This window comes from Teleopsis dalmanni, chromosome X, assembly GCF_002237135.1.
Source record: "Teleopsis dalmanni isolate 2A chromosome X, ASM223713v2, whole genome shotgun sequence".
NCBI classification, from domain to species: Eukaryota; Metazoa; Arthropoda; class Insecta; order Diptera; family Diopsidae; genus Teleopsis; species Teleopsis dalmanni.
The window spans coordinates 87,214,282-87,232,709 of NC_051848.1; the positions used below are offsets into that span (position 1 = coordinate 87,214,282).

At 31.0% G+C, this 18,428-nt stretch overlaps 2 protein-coding genes across 3 annotated transcripts in view; both read right to left on the bottom strand.

The window, feature by feature from the left end:
- The window catches only part of LOC119687978 (probable serine/threonine-protein kinase clkA), a 133,324-nt gene extending 123,798 nt beyond the window's left edge, over positions 1-9,526 (bottom strand). For both annotated transcript variants that reach the window (XM_038102559.1, XM_038102557.1), the window contains exon 1: positions 9,146-9,526. In XM_038102559.1, coding sequence (XP_037958487.1) covers positions 9,146-9,499 — 354 coding nt within the window. In that variant the 5' untranslated portion in view covers positions 9,500-9,526. The remainder of the gene's footprint in view (positions 1-9,145) is intronic.
- Positions 811-1,338, bottom strand: LOC119687979. Its single transcript, XM_038102560.1, has 2 exons — positions 1,169-1,338; positions 811-1,080 (listed from the first exon to the last, which is right to left on the bottom strand). Exons 1-2 carry the CDS (start codon positions 1,262-1,264, stop codon positions 874-876), a joined length of 303 nt encoding a protein of 100 aa, XP_037958488.1. The 5' UTR covers positions 1,265-1,338; the 3' UTR covers positions 811-873.
- Positions 9,527-18,428: the final 8,902 nt, after the last annotated feature.

Below are 18,428 nucleotides of genomic sequence, written 5' to 3' on the forward strand. Positions count from 1 at the left end.
TTGGGATATGAACTAGTTAGGCGTAAAATATTTTTCCTTTTCTATATATATATATGTTATAAATTATACCAGACATGACATTTTTTTGTGTAGTGTTTGTTATATAGGAATAGTAAGAAATAACTAAGAGGCTTTTATTCATATGCCTTTGATATGAATCAAAATAGAGAAAAATTTAAATATAATTGTTAATTTTTTTTCAAAGACCTATGTGTTGATGTAAAATACCTATGTAAAATTTAAATAATTGTAAAATATAGTAAAGTAGAAAAATAAAAAAAAAAACAATAAAACTCTTGTCGGTAAAATATATTCTTGTTACTTATAAATACAATTATGAGATCTTTGCAGGTTTAAAAATTTAAGAATCCAGAAATTATTCAAACTTAATGATAGTCATTGAACTCTGAATAAATATTATATTTATTTAAACTTTAGATATTTTCTTCGTCATTATTATACCTCTAACTATATTTGTTTTTTTAATTCCCTATTGTGATAGCTTTATTCTACTATATTATGTTATATGGAGGATAATATAATATTTGCTCAAATAAATATATTATTCGCTAACGTTGTAAATTCATACAAATAACTTGTATAGAGTTACATATTCTTAATGTCCATAATATACAGAGTCAAACCAACTATCAGCACAATAGTTTTAAAGAATCTCAACGATTTCAATAGGATTTGTATCCTATTGATCTACCTAATCAGTTAATTAATATGCAAAAAAAAAACAAATTATATGAATTGTAATTTCTAAATATATTTGATTATTTTTAATCAAATAAAATACTTCAAACAGCAGCAATTGTCCCGAACAATTCAGAAATATACATCTACTAAATTAATTTAATTCATCATTATCTAAGGGTTCCTTTCCTCTAGCATAGCACGCAAACGCACAATTAATTCCATTTGGTTATCTAAAAATAAAACAATATTTTGCATTTGCCTATGGATTTCAATGGTCCATGCGATATACAAGGCTAGCATACTAATCCCAGCAAAGCAAAAAGTCATTGTTACGAGTCCAAGAATCTTTAATCTTAGGATAAGTTTCTCAACCGAAAACTGAAAATTAAAAACATCATTTTAGTTTTTATTAACAGAATATGATGCTAAATAAAGAATATAGGTGCATGCTTCCAACCCGATTTACCTGCATTATCTTGACATCTAAAGAAAGTAGGAGTAAAATAGCAAAGAAACCCAGAATAATGATTGCAGCTCTAATTAAATCCTTTTTGGAAACCATACTGGAAATTTTTTTTTGCCAAGAGACGTCTTTGTTTTCTTTCAGTAGACCAAAAATTCAACTCCAAATTTTATATAAACATAACTTAATTATTTTCGAATATAACATTTTTCGGAATGAATTTAAAAATATGTTACTACGATTGAAAAAAAAAACAAAAAATATTATATATACTGTAAGCGACTTATAGTCACAACGAATGTTACAAGTACCAATATTATTTCACAAATATTATTATAAAAAGTGATCAAATCAATAAAACTGATTGACCTATCTATACCGATCTTATCTTCCAGATGGCAGTTCTGTATTGGAAACACTTTATATTGAATTTAATAAAGTTTATAGCAAAATTGTTTTAAAATTGTCTTGACGAAACTGGATGTCAACAATTTCTACTAAAACGTCATTGGGTTTATACATTGCACCCAGAAAACTCATTTATGCACTGCAATAAAAAAATGCAAAGTAAAACTTTTACTCAGGTCCCTGGAGCAAGAGTTTTTGGCTGCTGAAACTGTTGCTACATTACTAGAAGGAGCACAAACTCGTTGACATTTTTCTTTCAGTTGCTTTTTTTTCACATTTTTTGGCAGTGTATTTGCACAAGTTGCCAATTTTGTTGACAGTTCGCAAACAACTGCCTATATGACTCCAAAGAAAAGAGTTAGGGTTTCAATTGTCAGCAAGAATGCTCAATAAATTAGCCAAATATTTTATTTTGCTTATAGTATGCTCAGGATTGCATTAAAACTGTGCTAATAAAATGCTATCAAAATAAAAACTACAAAGCTCTTCTAATAACTACCAAAGAGTGCAGCTGAATTGGCTTAAATTTTAAGATGGGTTGGGAATATGTCACCACGTCACTGCAGGATTATTGAGGATTATTGCGACATACCCACTTTAGTTCCATAGACGAGTAGTAAGTGGATAGGCAATGGATAAGTATCAAAATCTGATACTCTTCTGCTGTTTCCTCTTCTTCGCAACATAGTCTGCAGCTATCGTCTCTAGTAATACCTAGGTTCGATAGATGCTTTTTAACTCCGCAGTGCCCAGTGAGAAATCCTATGAGAAGTTGGATGCCACTTCTGTTCAACATAAGTAGCTCCCTAGTTCTGGCTTTTGATCGACACGGCATGGATTCTTTAGCTTATCTGCAGGCAATTTTATTATCCCAATTAGTCTGAGCTGCTCTTTCCAGTCACTCATTAATTTTAAGTTTGAAAAAGCTTCATGAAGAACCGCAGAATGGTTGTGGCCCAATATAATAAGAGGCCGTCTCTTTTCTGGCTAGATCATCTGCTTTTTCGTTTCTCTCAAATCCGCTGTGCTCTGGGATCCATATTAAGTGAACCCTGTTCCTTTCAGCAAGGTCTTCGAGAAGTAGCAGGCAAGCCCACACTAATTTTGAGTTTACTCAAGGTGAACGTATTGCTATTAGTGCTGATGTACTGTCACAGAAAATATATATTAACCTAATCATTTAAATACCATACATAAAGAAATGACAATATAACCGGAACCATTTTAAATACTATTTATTTACTAACAAAATTTTGCCATTTGATTAAATCTCTAAGATATGAGATAAAATGGGTATAAATTACGAAGAAAGTCAAAAAAGCTGGATTAGAAATCGCTGGTGAAAACTTCAAATATATAAAAATGACATCGTTCATTTTGATGAATTGAAATTAGGTGAATTTAATAACCCAAACAGTTGAAATACAGAAAATAGCACCTACCTGTAAGATTTATAGGTAAAGGTTCAAAAAGTTCTTTAACATTTCACAGACTAACTAACATATGAAAATGAGTTTTGCATGCCAACCCTTGAAATTCTTTCAGCTGCTTAAATACTTTAAAAATCTCCTGGCTTAATATCCCACATTTTATTCAGATTAAGGAGAGCCGTTTTAGGGAACTGAACTTGTTTTTAGACAATCGATAAATTAGAACTGATAAGGTAGATAAAAATTGTATGGAATATAAGTGGATTTAACAGAGTTATGTAGAAAGTATATGTAAATATTTGCGACCAGTGCAGTGTTTCCTTTTGTAATCTTTTGTATTTCCAAAATTTAAGATAATAGGAAAAGTGCAATCATTTTAAAATGTATTCCTGGTATTGGTAATATATCTGCTAAATTAAAACAACTAAATAGAAATCAGAAAAGACAGTCAAATACTTTTGAAGAATTAGTAAAAAGCTCATTTAAATTTTTTAAGTTGTGATATAAAAAACTAATTATAATAATTTCTTTTTATTTTTGATTTTTCTATATTCTGTGGTTTTCTATATTCAACGGTCAATAATTACAATAATATTTTGATTAATATTACTTAGTAAGTCACAGTAGAAACTGAAAACAACAAAAATTGTAAACTTCTAATCACAAAACTGCAGTTTTTAAGGTTGACTAAAATCAACTCTTTGTTTCTTCTCATAGATTCTTCCAAACATATTCTGTTAATTTCTTTCAGATTTAGGAATTCCTATGACAGAGGAGAACTGCTTTTTAAATTTTGAGGACTTGAAAAAATGGATTCACTTTGTTCACTTTATTATCCTCATCCTTCTATTTCACTTCATTTAAAGCCGCTTTTGTGCTTGTACGTGTTTATTTTATGCTCTCATTTGTTATGCGTTAATGTGTTATCAGACCTAAATTACAATCTGTTTTATCTGCTTAAGCCAAACAATCTACTAAGCAGAGCTTGACAGCCTAAAATCATGTTAAACTTTTTCTTTCTTTCTCTGCATATGCACAGTCCATAAGGCTTGCAAGGACAAAATAAACCATTAGCTTTATGATGCAAAGGAAATTCGCAGCAATTTTTGCAACTTACTTTTTGCAATATCTCTTATATACATAAATATATTTAGATGGATACATAATTACATATACTCGTATGTACACTTCCTCATGCCTCCTCTCATGTTTGTTTACTTTGCAATTTTTTATATAAAAACAAATTCTTATATATTTTCGACATAACCTCATTTTGTCTTAATGTTCAACAATATTTTGGTGTTTTTATTGTTGCCATTTTGCTGGTTTCATTCTCTAAGTTTATCCTTAACGACATTACGGCTTTAATCCTGCAAAGTATGTTTACATATTTGAAGATGGAAAAAATATAATTCTATTCTATTCTATTCTATTCTGTTCTGTTCTGCTGTGCTCTGTTTTGCTCAGTCTTCTTTTGTGGGGTGCTGAAGTTTCTTCCATTGCTTGCCGCTTTTCGGTCTTCGGTCTTCAGCCTTGTTGAGCTGTTTATCATATTTGCTAATATATTTTGGGGTTTTAGTGGCTTGAGTTGCGAAAAAATTAGCTGAAAAACACGTGCTACATTTCTGTGTCTCACAACATTTTTTTCTTCTTTTTCCATCACTTTTTTATTTATAATTTTTTGGATGAAAATTGCGTGTTTTACTGCAATTTGACGGAAACTCACATTTTTAGAAATATTTAAAGTTTTTCGATTGTACCGATGTCGGAAAATTATTAATTGCGGTACTAAGGACTGTTTCCGTATTAACCTAATTGAGCTGACATAGTTACGTGATGAAGTATGTAGCCGAGATATTACAAAACATTCTGAAAAATTAGTTAACTCATGAATTACGTTATTTCCAATGATAAAATGTATATACATAGTAAAAGAATATTACAGTTGCTCTTCTATACCATCAGTACAATCAGTACCATCAGTGTTGTGGTATTGGAAACAATTTTTTAACACATTATGAAAACAGGTAAGAAAGAAAACATTAGTATTAAGTTTCACAAGAAATTCAACAAACACAGTGAGTCGTGAACTAAGAAGTACCATTAAATCCATGGTACATATACGATGTGTACATTCACAGAAATATGAACACATATGAAATAGTCTTAATAAAAACAAAAAATGTGGCAAGTTCTCAGTCGACAAACTAACAACATCCCTCTCTGCTCTCTGTAGCAGCTCTGAACTATAGATCGCAGGATAATAACCTTTCATGCTCTATAAAATTTTTATCGACACATTTACAAGCATGGAGTATGGATCTAAAAATATATACATATACCATACACAGTGGTAACTCGTTTTGTGTAGATAATCGATACCTACACACTTAGATATTTGCAACATAAGATATTTCCACATAACCTATTCAATGCTTCCGTCATCCAAAAATTTTCAACTCAATTTTAGCAACTTTTCTTGGCTAGTTTTTGAATGATTTTTCTTCTATGTTGTCTTAGACGAAATAAAATTCGTCACTAACTTTATACTGCTGAGAAAAATAACTAAATTAAATGAGTTTCGAACTAAATTAACACTCATTCTACCATATAATCGTGCAAATAATTCCTGAACTCAATTTATCACCTACTTTTTAGTGGTTTATGGCGTGGTTTCCCTACGAGAGAATATCAGCATTAGAATAGGCGAACCCAATCAAGGTTTGCATGATAATCCAGAGGCATGGATTATATGCGACACTTAACAAGTAAATCTGCTCAAAAGAAACCGAAATTGTAAAATAAATTAGTTTTACACAAATTAAACAAATAATTTTAGAAGTTTTCTGCAATTATATATTTAATATGAGAAACTTGATTCTTAGAGATACATGGAAAACGAAACAATAAATAATAGGTGTAAACAAGGTACTTGTGAAAACCTCGAAATTTGCACTGAGTCTTGTTTCCATTACATGTGAGAATCGAGTTACTTAAAAAAAAAAATACGAGAAAAAGTGTATATTCTAACACCAAAAAATAATAATATTAAAAAAAAAAACAATAATATTGAACACTTGTTTTACTAATCAGAGATTTTTCAATTTTTAGTTGACATTTTCTATGGATACATTGTTACTCAAGTAGTAGTCTTCAAGGAAACTGTTAACACTCTTTGAACCGCGAATTTATATCAAAACTGTTCAGCATTTGAAACGTGGGGGCTTAATATAAATACTGAGACACCACAGAAAAAGATAGTCGCCAGAAGATATAAACAAAATTAAATCAAACGAATTACATTCAATAACAGGCTGGACGGTGGAGCAACTTTTTGAACAAAAAGCGACCAGAAAAATGTTTTGTTTTCATCCACTATATGCTAAATAACGTGAAAAAGGTCAGAAATCAAAAAGAACTACAATCAAAAGAACACGCGGACTACGCATTAACTGCCCTACGTGTTGCCTGTCTAATTCTCTGAATCTCCAATCATCATCATTCTCATAACTACCTTGTTTTAACAGATGAGCCCTCATTTCTATAAAAATAATGTTTAAAATAATAATTTAAAATTAATCATCGATCAAAAAGTTAACTTCATGATTATGAAATACAAGTTTTTGTCTTTATAAGGGCCAGCTATCATATCTACAAATATACCAACTGTTACATTTTTACCTAGTCCAATAATATTTAATAAAAATTCATTGGATACATTTTTCAGGCATTAACAATAAGTACATAATTAAACACATTTATAAAACTTCATAAGCAGACAAATTTTTCAATCTATTATTCCCGCATTAATCGTAATAATCAGTCAAGTCTCTAATTCTGTCATATATCAATATTAACATTTAATAGCACATCTCGTAATCACCCACATTGGAATATAAATACATTTATATTACTTCTCACCTACAATTTAGATAAGTACTCTTATATAGCACTTCAGTCGATTATAGAAGTACGATTCAGTTAAATACGACATAATCCAAAAATCTAGAAAACAAAAGGTAAGGAACATATTAGGTTGCAAAAATACCTCGAGTTAAGAAAGAGCAAGTGCACTGGCTCAAATAGTAATAAATAAATAATATTGGTAACGGCGTCGCAATATAGTATATATCTATATATATAAACTTATACGGAATATATAGATATAAAAGAAATCAGTATTTAATTCGGTTAAATATTGTTTATTTAAATAAAAATAAGGATGACTTGGTAGGGAAAAATAAATTGCTTATTCTTCACCTTTCACTAGTATCCAACTAATTGTGCAATTGGGTTATATGAGATGAGACGTTCCGAATTTTTTTCCTTTTCACTCAGCTACATTATCATTAGTGTTCGAGTTAACTAAACTCTTCGAGAACTGCAATTCCTTCAGTGCCCTGCAATTTATTATCAATTAAATGAACCTACAAAGAGCGTATTTGCAGGCTGCAGCCAATACAGTTCGACTGAGGTCTTACATTAGAAAAGTTTAGTTAACTTAACTATTATGAATATAATTGAGGTATCTCTTATTTGTTGTACGTTTTACATACAAGCTTCGGACATCCCCTCTTTGTTGTTTTTACTACGCACAGTCCACACATTCGAACTGCAAAGAAACGTCGACGACATCGGTTTGATAGAGTAATACCATATACATGGAGTTTATATCTCTAGTGACGCCCCGTTCACATTGCTTACAACGAAAGAAAGATAGAAGAAAAATAAAAAAGAATTATTGAGAAATTCCGATTTTTTGTCCTTCAATTAGTATTCAGCAAAGGCAAGACTACAAGTCAAAAATAAGAGGAGCGAGCAAGTCTTCTTTGACTTTAACTGATTCTGATTAAAAATAGGTTAAAATAAACTTTTTGATTTGATTTTTTACATTAAAATTATTTATAAGGAAATTCTAAGAGCGAAGCAACAATATATGCCACCGATCACCTACCGCCAACCCCATAGCAACACAACCCATAAACACCAAGTGTTGGGCAGAGGGAATAGGAGCATTCCTCAGAGGTAGCAGATGTCAACTCAAAATAGTGCGGAATACAGTAGTGGCGAATATTGTTGCATGCAAAACAAACTGTGGCATATAATTTAAATTATTTGCATTTCCTAAAAGTATCGTCAGAAGACAAATGGATAGTTTGGATTTTTGATAAAATCACAAAAAAATTTTCTTCAAATTAAATATCTCCAAAATTGATCTCTTCCAAAAACATTTCATTTCTTCAGAATTTACTAGAAAAACCAAACTGAATCAAGGCTCGAAAGAACAACAGACGTAGCTGTGGCTGTGACTGTGACTTTGATTTGGTTTTATTTTTGATTTTTGCTTTTGTTTTTGTTCTTGTTTTGTCGCAGTCGTGATCGGCAGTAAACCAAACTGCTTTGGCACTGCTGCTTTGGTTCAAAGCAAGTATCAAATTATTTTGCTTTGCTCACCTACACCCCTCAGCGAGCGGCAATGTGTGTGCATATGAAAATAAAGCAGAAATAAATTTCCATTTTTTTCTCAAAATATGTACACATACACATTTTCTGTGAGATCAAATATGCTTCTACTTGCTTGCAGTTGGTGTTGTGTTGTTGTTATTGTTGTTATTATTATTGTTTTGATTTGATTTGTTTTGTTGTTGCTGCCTTCACAGTGATTTGCTTATTTGGGTTATTATTTTATTTGCTATTGTTGTAGTTGTTGTTGTTAGATGTCGCTTTTGCTGCTATGGCTGCTGCTGCCACTGTTGGAACCACTATGCATGTTGTCGCTATAATTTGGTGTTTCTTAAGCCATGTTGAGCCGTTTTGCATCTTTCTTGATAATATTGTATTCACTTTTTGTTGTTGTTATTGTTGTTATTGTTGATATTTTAAATAATTCTTCACATAATAATCATTTTTCTTTTAGGAATTTTCTTAGGGAATTCATTTAGTAGAGAATTTATTTATTTCTTTTTTCGGAATGTTTATGTTTTTTAAGGAAATAAATTAGAAGCAAATCATTTACCACATTCTATTCCATAGTCTATTCCAAATCATAAACTAATGGATTGGGCATTCATTTTTAACCTTCAACTTTGCAGATCAATTTTTACTAATTTCACTAAAAAAACAATATTATACTTTTCCTTACCTTTGGATCCAATATGCTGCGTTCCAGACTGTCTTCACGATTCATGGTTGTTGCAATGCTATTTCCATTGCTGCCACCACCGCCACCGCTACCGCTACCGCCACCACCGATACCGCAACTGTTGTATTGGTGATGCAGTTGCTGATGGCTTGATGCCTCCAATCTCAGGCGTGCACGTTCCACACGTGCCAGAGTTGGACTATCAAGAATGGAGGGGGCGCGTGATGGTGGGCGGGAATTATTTGCGCTTGGCAATGTTTGCGGTGATGGTTCCAATGTATTGCTGGTCGATGACGATGAGCCCGGCGTGGGTGCCGATGAAGATGTCGTTGTTGTTGTTGTATTTACAAGCATTTTGTTTATTTATTTTTACTTTATCTTTACTTTTTTTATGGTTTTTTTAATTATTATTGTATTTTTATAAAATACAATTTTATGGTTTATTTTTATTCAATATTTATTTGCTGCCATGCAGTTGACCATTGGAGATTATCACGGAAGAGTGAAATTTTATATAAAGAGTCCTTAACCCACACTTTTTGTTTATCAAAATTATTAAAAAAACATTAATTGCTGCATTCAAATTTGTGAATTTATTTATTTTATTTTATTTTATTTTATTTTATTTTAGCAATTTATTAAGCAGATGTATTAATTAATACTATTTGTTCTTAAAAAATTCTTTTAATTTTTTTAATTTTTTTTTTCACATCTCACTTGTAAATTTTAAATTAATTTATTTTAAAATTATTTTCTTTTTTTTTTATTTGTTGTAATTTAATAGTTTCTAATTTAATTTTTTTTTGATGCAAACAGAGACTTAAGTGCTAGTTTATTGGGCTGGACACTTTTTATAGAGAATATTGAAGCTCAGCACCTTTTCCGGAAATTGCCGGACGTCTATTTATTTTTCTTATTTTTTTTAATTATTGTATATTTTATGTAAACATGATATTATAGATGAGTATTATAGATGAGCTATTTCAGTTTTTATATTAACTTTTACTATATTTTTGTGATTTTAAATATTCTTTGTAATTTTCATTATTTGTTACAAAAAATTAATTAAATTTATAATTTTGTTTTTTAATTTCATTTTTATTTTCTTACTATGTTTTTAAAATTTTATACAAATTCAGAATCATATATTAAAAAATATAAGCCTTTTTGTGTTTAATATTTTTAATGAATTTTTTCTTTAATATTACATATATTTTGTAATGATTTTTTTGCTTTTTCTATTAAAAAAAGTTCTGAAGTTTTATTTTTTTTTAAATCAGATTATTTTTTTTTATAATTTTTTAAGCTTTGCTTGATATTTTTTGGCAAAAAGACTTTACCCTTTAAGAATTTTTCCTAGGATTTTTCGTAAAAAAATTAGGTTTTACCCATTACGAAGCGTGTGCCGTGGTTTCCTTCGCAGCTTTGAGTTCATATTCCACACTTTGCTGTGGTTTGCTTTCGAAGACAATTTTCGAATTTTTTTTTTAACTTTTATGTAAAATAACCCAAACACAATATTCACTCACATATTTATATTTGTTCTTAATTCTCCGCAAACGCAAAAAAGACAATAAAAATAACAACAAAACACATTTGAAACGCAATTCAGTGGCAACAGACGGGGCAGTGGCAGTTCATGCTTCTTGTGTTTCGTTTCTAACAAAAAGTAAACAATGTTTCGCTGGGAATGATACAAACCACATCAAACCGAACACGTGCACTACCTGGCAACGACTATTGTCTGCTACATTGCAAAAATTGTTACACACGACATCGAACTGGCGTCATGTAAAATATCTGCTGGGAAACGCTGCAGTTACGACATGGAGCGCAACATGTACTACATTTTTGAATCTTTTGCACTTGCCCTGCGACACCACTGGCTAGACTTTGTGAATACTTTGGCGCACACTGTTCCAGCTTACACAACCAAACTATTATATGCCGCCATCTCGAAAATAATACATGTTTGCAATGGAACATATAGTCTAGCCAGTGTAGAAGTCGAGTTTGAAGCAATTTCCCCTCATATGGCAACTACTCAACAAAAAAATTTGTAAGCAATATAAAAGAAGGGTATACAATTAATATTATTAATAATGAAATACTACACAATAATGTAAACAATAAATCAAAATAACAACAGTTAACTGTTAAGACCGTATTTTGATATCGTAACAATAAAATCCCACCTTTTATATGTGTAGACCGTACAACCAAAAATCGAATGCTACGTATTTTTAGATCGTATAATGTTTTCTGTTCGCTTGTTTTATTATGTATAATGTTGCGTATATTAATTATGTTTACATTTACTTTGCAACTTGTTTATAAGAATTTAAACTTTTATTGCTAAATGTTTTAGGTTTATCAACCATAAAAATGACTTGCCTTCTCTCTAATACTATATCAGTGTAATATGAAAGGGGGCAAAAAGACATTGGGTAATGTTTTGCATAGAAATCAAAGGAACCTCATTGCATAGGGCGAACCAACAGCGAAGAGAGATGAACTCATACATTTATTAGAGGCACAGTAAGATCAATGATAAATAAGCCACTGACAAAAGGATGGTGGTTTAAGTGAATAACTGATATTTACAGATAAGTTAGTATGTATTATATTTATCACTGATTCGAAATAATCATTGGCAGTCAAGAAAACATCAATGTTGTATCCTTACAACATTGCACTTAAGTGGAGCTTACTATTGAAGGCTCATCATGTTGAAAGATAAAGAAACAAGTATTGGTTACATCTTTATAACATGTAGCCGAATGTACATACATATATAGAATTTAAAAAACAGTAAGAAATTTGAAAAGTGATTGGGCACCACCAAGAATGCATTGACGTCAGAACAATTGCGTTCATAAGATTACGCTCAGGCAAGAAATAGGTACAAGATCAAATAATATACAAGCTGACAAAGAAATATTCCTTCAAAACTTATGCAAGTCATTTAGAACATATTCGACAACTGGACAGCATCAAACAAATTGGCGTTAGCAAAGTCCATAATTCTTTAAAGGTATTTACCAGCCATTAAGCTTCAACTCCACGATGCTCAACTCAGGCATCAATATAATGCGACCATAAACACCATCATTAAAGTTCAAGAGATTCCGCCAGTACATATTGAAGCTATACGTTCGGATATAGTTTTCTCCTTGTATGGAAGCACGGCATCCGATTGTAAAGTACGGCATCCGCTTGTAAAGTACTACTCCATATCGAAGAAAACTAATTAATACAATGGCATAATGATACACCCACTAAGGTTGGGTTAGGACAGACCTCAATTGATTTAAACTCCCGGCCGTGTATTGCCTACTCAACTTTAGACGCGTCTTTTTTTAGCGATTTGATACAGACAGACCTCGAAAATGTTCTAATCCCTTACCCACAGAGTTAATTGAAATTGGCACTTACTTTTCCTGTTTAGAAGGTATATAAAGATGACTTAACACAATCTAAGTATCTAAGTATCCGCAAAAGTGCAAGGTGTCAAGCGTCCCTGTGCACGTGCCATGATGGTAGATGCAAACAGTGGAACACGAATTAAATTATGCAAATTAATCATGTAACACCATTGCAAACTATTTCCACAGTAAAGTTCCAATTAAATTAAAAACTGCAGCTCTAAGCACAGAGGCTTCAATCACATACAACGAAAAATTTTTCCGGTGGTATAGCATTTGATGGAGCGACAGCAAAAATTCTAATGAATGCAGATCGTACCAACAGCGGAAAACCCAGTATTACTGCAAGTAATAGTTAAAGATAAATTTAAACAAATATAAAGTTTTGATTTCCAAAAAACATGCAAAAAGGCTTTAAAGCCAAAGAAAAATGATTGTTAGTAAGAAGTCCTTAAAAATGATCAAGATGAGCGTCTGGAAGTGTAGTTCACTTAAAAATAATGCAAATAGAACATGTTACACTTGAAATGTTTAAGATGATCTTTCAGCTAAGTTAGATCCTCTAGAGAGTCCTTAGCATGCTTAATTTTTATTAGGCTTCATGTGCTAAATCGTGGCAAAGCAGATATATAACACTTTCCAAATCCTTCTCATAGTTACAGAAAGAATCACAACTGCTTCATTTGCAAACATTTTTTCTTATTAACAGTAAACCACCTACCAACTCACTATAAAAGTTACAAATATCATTCATCTATCATATCATCTTTATGAGACATATTCTAAAAGAATTTAATTGTGTTGAGTCCTTCCATAAAATGTATCTTGGTAAAATCTACCTTGACTAGATTAGAAAAGCGTCGAAAGCGTAGGACAGTTGCGAAATTTTCCTTACGGATAATTGCATCTTCAATGTGACATATTATGACTTGATAATTGTCTTTTGTTATTCACTTTGCTTGGACATCCAATCTTTCTGTTCTTTTATTCTTTTCAACAAAAAACTTTTAACTTTATTCTAATTGTCTGAAAAATGTTTAAGTCTAAATCCATCTCCCTCTGCTTCGTTGTCTTGATGTTATCACAGATCAATTGTTTTGCAATTTGCTTTATGGAGAATTATTATAAACATATTTTATGTATTTTATTGCATTATAAAATGTGGCAGCCTGATAGTGAGAAAGATAAAACTAATCTGTATGAGTCCAATAAAAAGAATACCTAAAGCTCTTTGTCTTAACAACCCATTGTGGAGTTTCTGTAATCACCACTAGTACATCATCTGCAAGCCTATACGACAGGTGAGGTTGATGTTTCCTCACTTTAATCACTTCAGTGGAAATATGATTTTTCTCCCACGCTTTTTATCATCAACTACTACTTCAAGTGCCCTTTCCACTGAGGCGTCGTCTTCCATCCTAATTAAATAACCCAGCCAAAGTCCAGACTATCGCGCTGGTGTAGAATACAGAATTCACAGAATCCACCAAGTTACTCTAAGCAAGAAAAGAAAGTTAAATAGCTCCATAACCACTTGTAATCGAATTATTCGAAACAAATGCTAACAGCAATGATAACAGGAAAATGGGACCTTTGGCTACGAATAGAATGCAGCTATAATACATTAAGTTCTTTCGAATTAGAGGTATTTTAATATTGAAATTAATGAGAATAATAAGATAATAATGAAATCACATGAAGAAATTAATGAGATCAAAAAGCAATAGAATAATAGCTTTGTTATCCATTAATTTAATCAACCACCAGCAAATTTAAATATATTAAAAAACGAGATGCAATATCTTTTCGCGGAATGTCCTATAGTTTGTACGATATTTGGATTATGTTTATTTCAAAAATGATCTTAGTTTAGATTATAAGACCGTAATACGGTCTTTGCATTCACATGGAATTCGAATATGGTATTTGCACATACGATCTTTATTTTAATTTTAAAACAATCTTTATGCCCTCCTAAACGGTCTTTGCATGAACGTGCTTCTGTGTTTAGAAGTTCGTATCAAAACATTTATATACGGGGAAGTTTTAAATACAACCACATTTCATCGCTCATTGAAAATTCTTTGAATGTTGGATTCAGTCATGTTGTATGTGCAGCGCTAAGCACATAAATTCCCATACACAAGTTTGACGATGTTTGTGGAAATTCATTTGAAATCACAACGAACAGTCGTCGACGGGTAATGCATGTGTTCGGTTTGGAGTCGTTTGCTTGCGCTGCGGCAAAGATGTAATTAATTTTGGCCACGAAAGAAATACGACAAAGCATAAATAATAACAATTGTTGAAGGTTGCCGTGTATTCTTTACCAAGTAAAGAAAATTGCCTTTAAAATGTGTTTTGTTGTTATTATTTGATATTGTTTTTTCTCGTTTGCGGTGAATTAAGAAAAAAAATATAAATGTGTGAGTGAATATTGTTTTTGTGTTACTTAAAAGTCATAAGAAAATTAGTAGAAATTGGCTTAGAAAGCAAAGCAAAGTGTGGAAGATGAATTTAAAATTGCGGAAGAAGAAGCTACGACAAACGCTTAGTCGAGAGAATGAAATCCAATTTTTTGCCAAAAACAAAAAATTCTTAAAGAGTGGAGTTTTGCTGCCAAAAAATTTCTGAAAACACGTTTAAGATAAAAATAACAAAAAAAAACAAGCAAAGCTTAAAAAATTATAAAAAAAAATATTTTTCAAACAAAGGTTATATGTTTAAAAAATCAAACCAAAGTAAAACAAAAATCTGATTTAAAAAAAAAAATAAAACTTCAGAACTTTTTTTTAATAGAAAAAGCAAAAAAATCATTACAAAATATATGTAATATTAATGAAAAAATTCATTAAAAATATTAAATACAAAAAGGCTTATATTTTTTAATATTCGATTCTAAATTTTTATAAAATTTTGAGAAGATATTAGTAAGAAAATAAAAATGAAATTAAAAAACAAAATTATAAATTTAATTAATTTTTTGTAACAAATAATGAAAATTACAAGGAAGGTCTAAAATCAAAAAAATATAATAAAAGTTAATATAAAAACTGAAATAGCTCATCTATAATAATCATCTATAATATCATGTGTACATAAGATATACAATAATTAAAAAAAATAAGAAAAATAAATAGACGTCCGGCAATTTCCGGAAAAGCTGCTGAGCTTCAATATTCTCTATGAAAAGTGTCAAACCCAATAAACTAGCACTAAAGTCGCTGTTTGCATAAAAAAAAATTTAATTAGAAACTATTAAATTACAACAAATAAAAAAAAAAAGAAAATAATTTTAAAATAAATTAATTTAAAATTTACAAGTGAGATGTGAAAAAAAAAATTAAAAAAATTAAAAGAATTTTTTAAGAACAAATAGTATTAATTAATACATCTGCTTAATAAATTGCTAAAATAAAATAAAGTAAAATAAAATAAAATAAAATAAAATAAAATAAATAAATTCACAAATTTTAATGCAGCAATTAATGTTTTTTTTAATAATTTTGATAAACAAAAAGTGTGGGTTAAGGACTCTTTATATAAAATTTCACTCTTCCGTGATAATCTCCAATGGTCAACTGCATGGCAGCAAATAAATATTGAATAAAAATAAACCATAAAATTGTATTTTATAAAAATACAATAATAATTAAAACAAACCATAAAAAAAGTAGAGATAAAGTAAAAATAAATAAACAAAATGCTTGTAAATACAACAACAACAACGACATCGTCATCGGCACCCACGCCGGGCTCATCGTCATCGACCAGCAATACATTGGAACCATCACCGCAAACATTGCCAAGCGCGAATAATTCCCGCCCACCATCACGCGCTCCCTCCATTCTTGATAGTCCAACTCTGGCACGTGTGGAACGTGCACGCCTGAGATTGGAGGCATCAAGCCATCAGCAACTGCATCACCAATACAACAGTTGCGGTATCGGTGGTGGCGGTAGCGGTAGCGGTGGCGGTGGTGGCAGCAATGGAAATAGCATTGCAACAACCATGAATCGTGAAGACAGTCTGGAACGCAGCATATTGGATCCAAAGGTAAGGAAAAGTATAATATTGTTTTTTTAGTGAAATTAGTAAAAATTGATCTGCAAAGTTGAAGGTTAAAAATGAATGCCCAATCCATTAGTTTATGATTTGGAATAGACTATGGAATAGAATGTGGTAAATGATTTGCTTCTAATTTATTTCCTTAAAAAACATAAACATTCCGAAAAAAGAAATAAATAAATTCTCTACTAAATGAATTCCCTAAGAAAATTCCTAAAAGAAAAATGATTATTATGTGAAGAATTATTTAAAATATCAACAATAACAACAATAACAACAACAAAAAGTGAATACAATATTATCAAGAAAGATGCAAAACGGCTCAACATGGCTTAAGAAACACCAAATTATAGCGACAACATGCATAGTGGTTCCAACAGTGGCAGCAGCAGCCATAGCAGCAAAAGCGACATCTAACAACAACAACTACAACAATAGCAAATAAAATAATAACCCAAATAAGCAAATCACTGTGAAGGCAGCAACAACAAAACAAATCAAATCAAAACAATAATAATAACAACAATAACAACAACACAACACCAACTGCAAGCAAGTAGAAGCATATTTGATCTCACAGAAAATGTGTATGTGTACATATTTTGAGAAAAAAATGGAAATTTATTTCTGCTTTATTTTCATATGCACACACATTGCCGCTCGCTGAGGGGTGTAGGTGAGCAAAGCAAAATAATTTGATACTTGCTTTGAACCAAAGCAGCAGTGCCAAAGCAGTTTGGTTTACTGCCGATCACGACTGCGACAAAACAAGAACAAAAACAAAAGCAAAAATCAAAAATAAAACCAAATCAAAGTCACAGTCACAGCCACAGCTACGTCTGTTGTTCTTTCGAGCCTTGATTCAGTTTGGTTTTTCTAGTAAATTCTGAAGAAATGAAATGTTTTTGGAAGAGATCAATTTTGGAGATATTTAATTTGAAGAAAATTTTTTTGTGATTTTATCAAAAATCCAAACTATCCATTTGTCTTCTGACGATACTTTTAGGAAATGCAAATAATTTAAATTATATGCCACAGTTTGTTTTGCATGCAACAATATTCGCCACTACTGTATTCCGCACTATTTTGAGTTGACATCTGCTACCTCTGAGGAATGCTCCTATTCCCTCTGCCCAACACTTGGTGTTTATGGGTTGTGTTGCTATGGGGTTGGCGGTAGGTGATCGGTGGCATATATTGTTGCTTCGCTCTTAGAATTTCCTTATAAATAATTTTAATGTAAAAAATCAAATCAAAAAGTTTATTTTAACCTATTTTTAATCAGAATCAGTTAAAGTCAAAGAAGACTTGCTCGCTCCTCTTATTTTTGACTTGTAGTCTTGCCTTTGCTGAATACTAATTGAAGGACAAAAAATCGGAATTTCTCAATAATTCTTTTTTATTTTTCTTCTATCTTTCTTTCGTTGTAAGCAATGTGAACGGGGCGTCACTAGAGATATAAACTCCATGTATATGGTATTACTCTATCAAACCGATGTCGTCGACGTTTCTTTGCAGTTCGAATGTGTGGACTGTGCGTAGTAAAAACAACAAAGAGGGGATGTCCGAAGCTTGTATGTAAAACGTACAACAAATAAGAGATACCTCAATTATATTCATAATAGTTAAGTTAACTAAACTTTTCTAATGTAAGACCTCAGTCGAACTGTATTGGCTGCAGCCTGCAAATACGCTCTTTGTAGGTTCATTTAATTGATAATAAATTGCAGGGCACTGAAGGAATTGCAGTTCTCGAAGAGTTTAGTTAACTCGAACACTAATGATAATG

Excerpts from the sequence above, each read along its gene's own strand:
- LOC119687979 (XM_038102560.1), bottom strand. The coding sequence starts at position 1,264 with ATGGTTTCCAAAAAGGATTTAATTAGAGCTGCAATCATTATTCTGGGT. Across the intron at positions 1,081-1,168 it reads TAGATGTCAAGATAATGCAG|TTTTCGGTTGAGAAACTTAT; the intron begins GTAAATCGGGTT and ends TTTAATTTTCAG.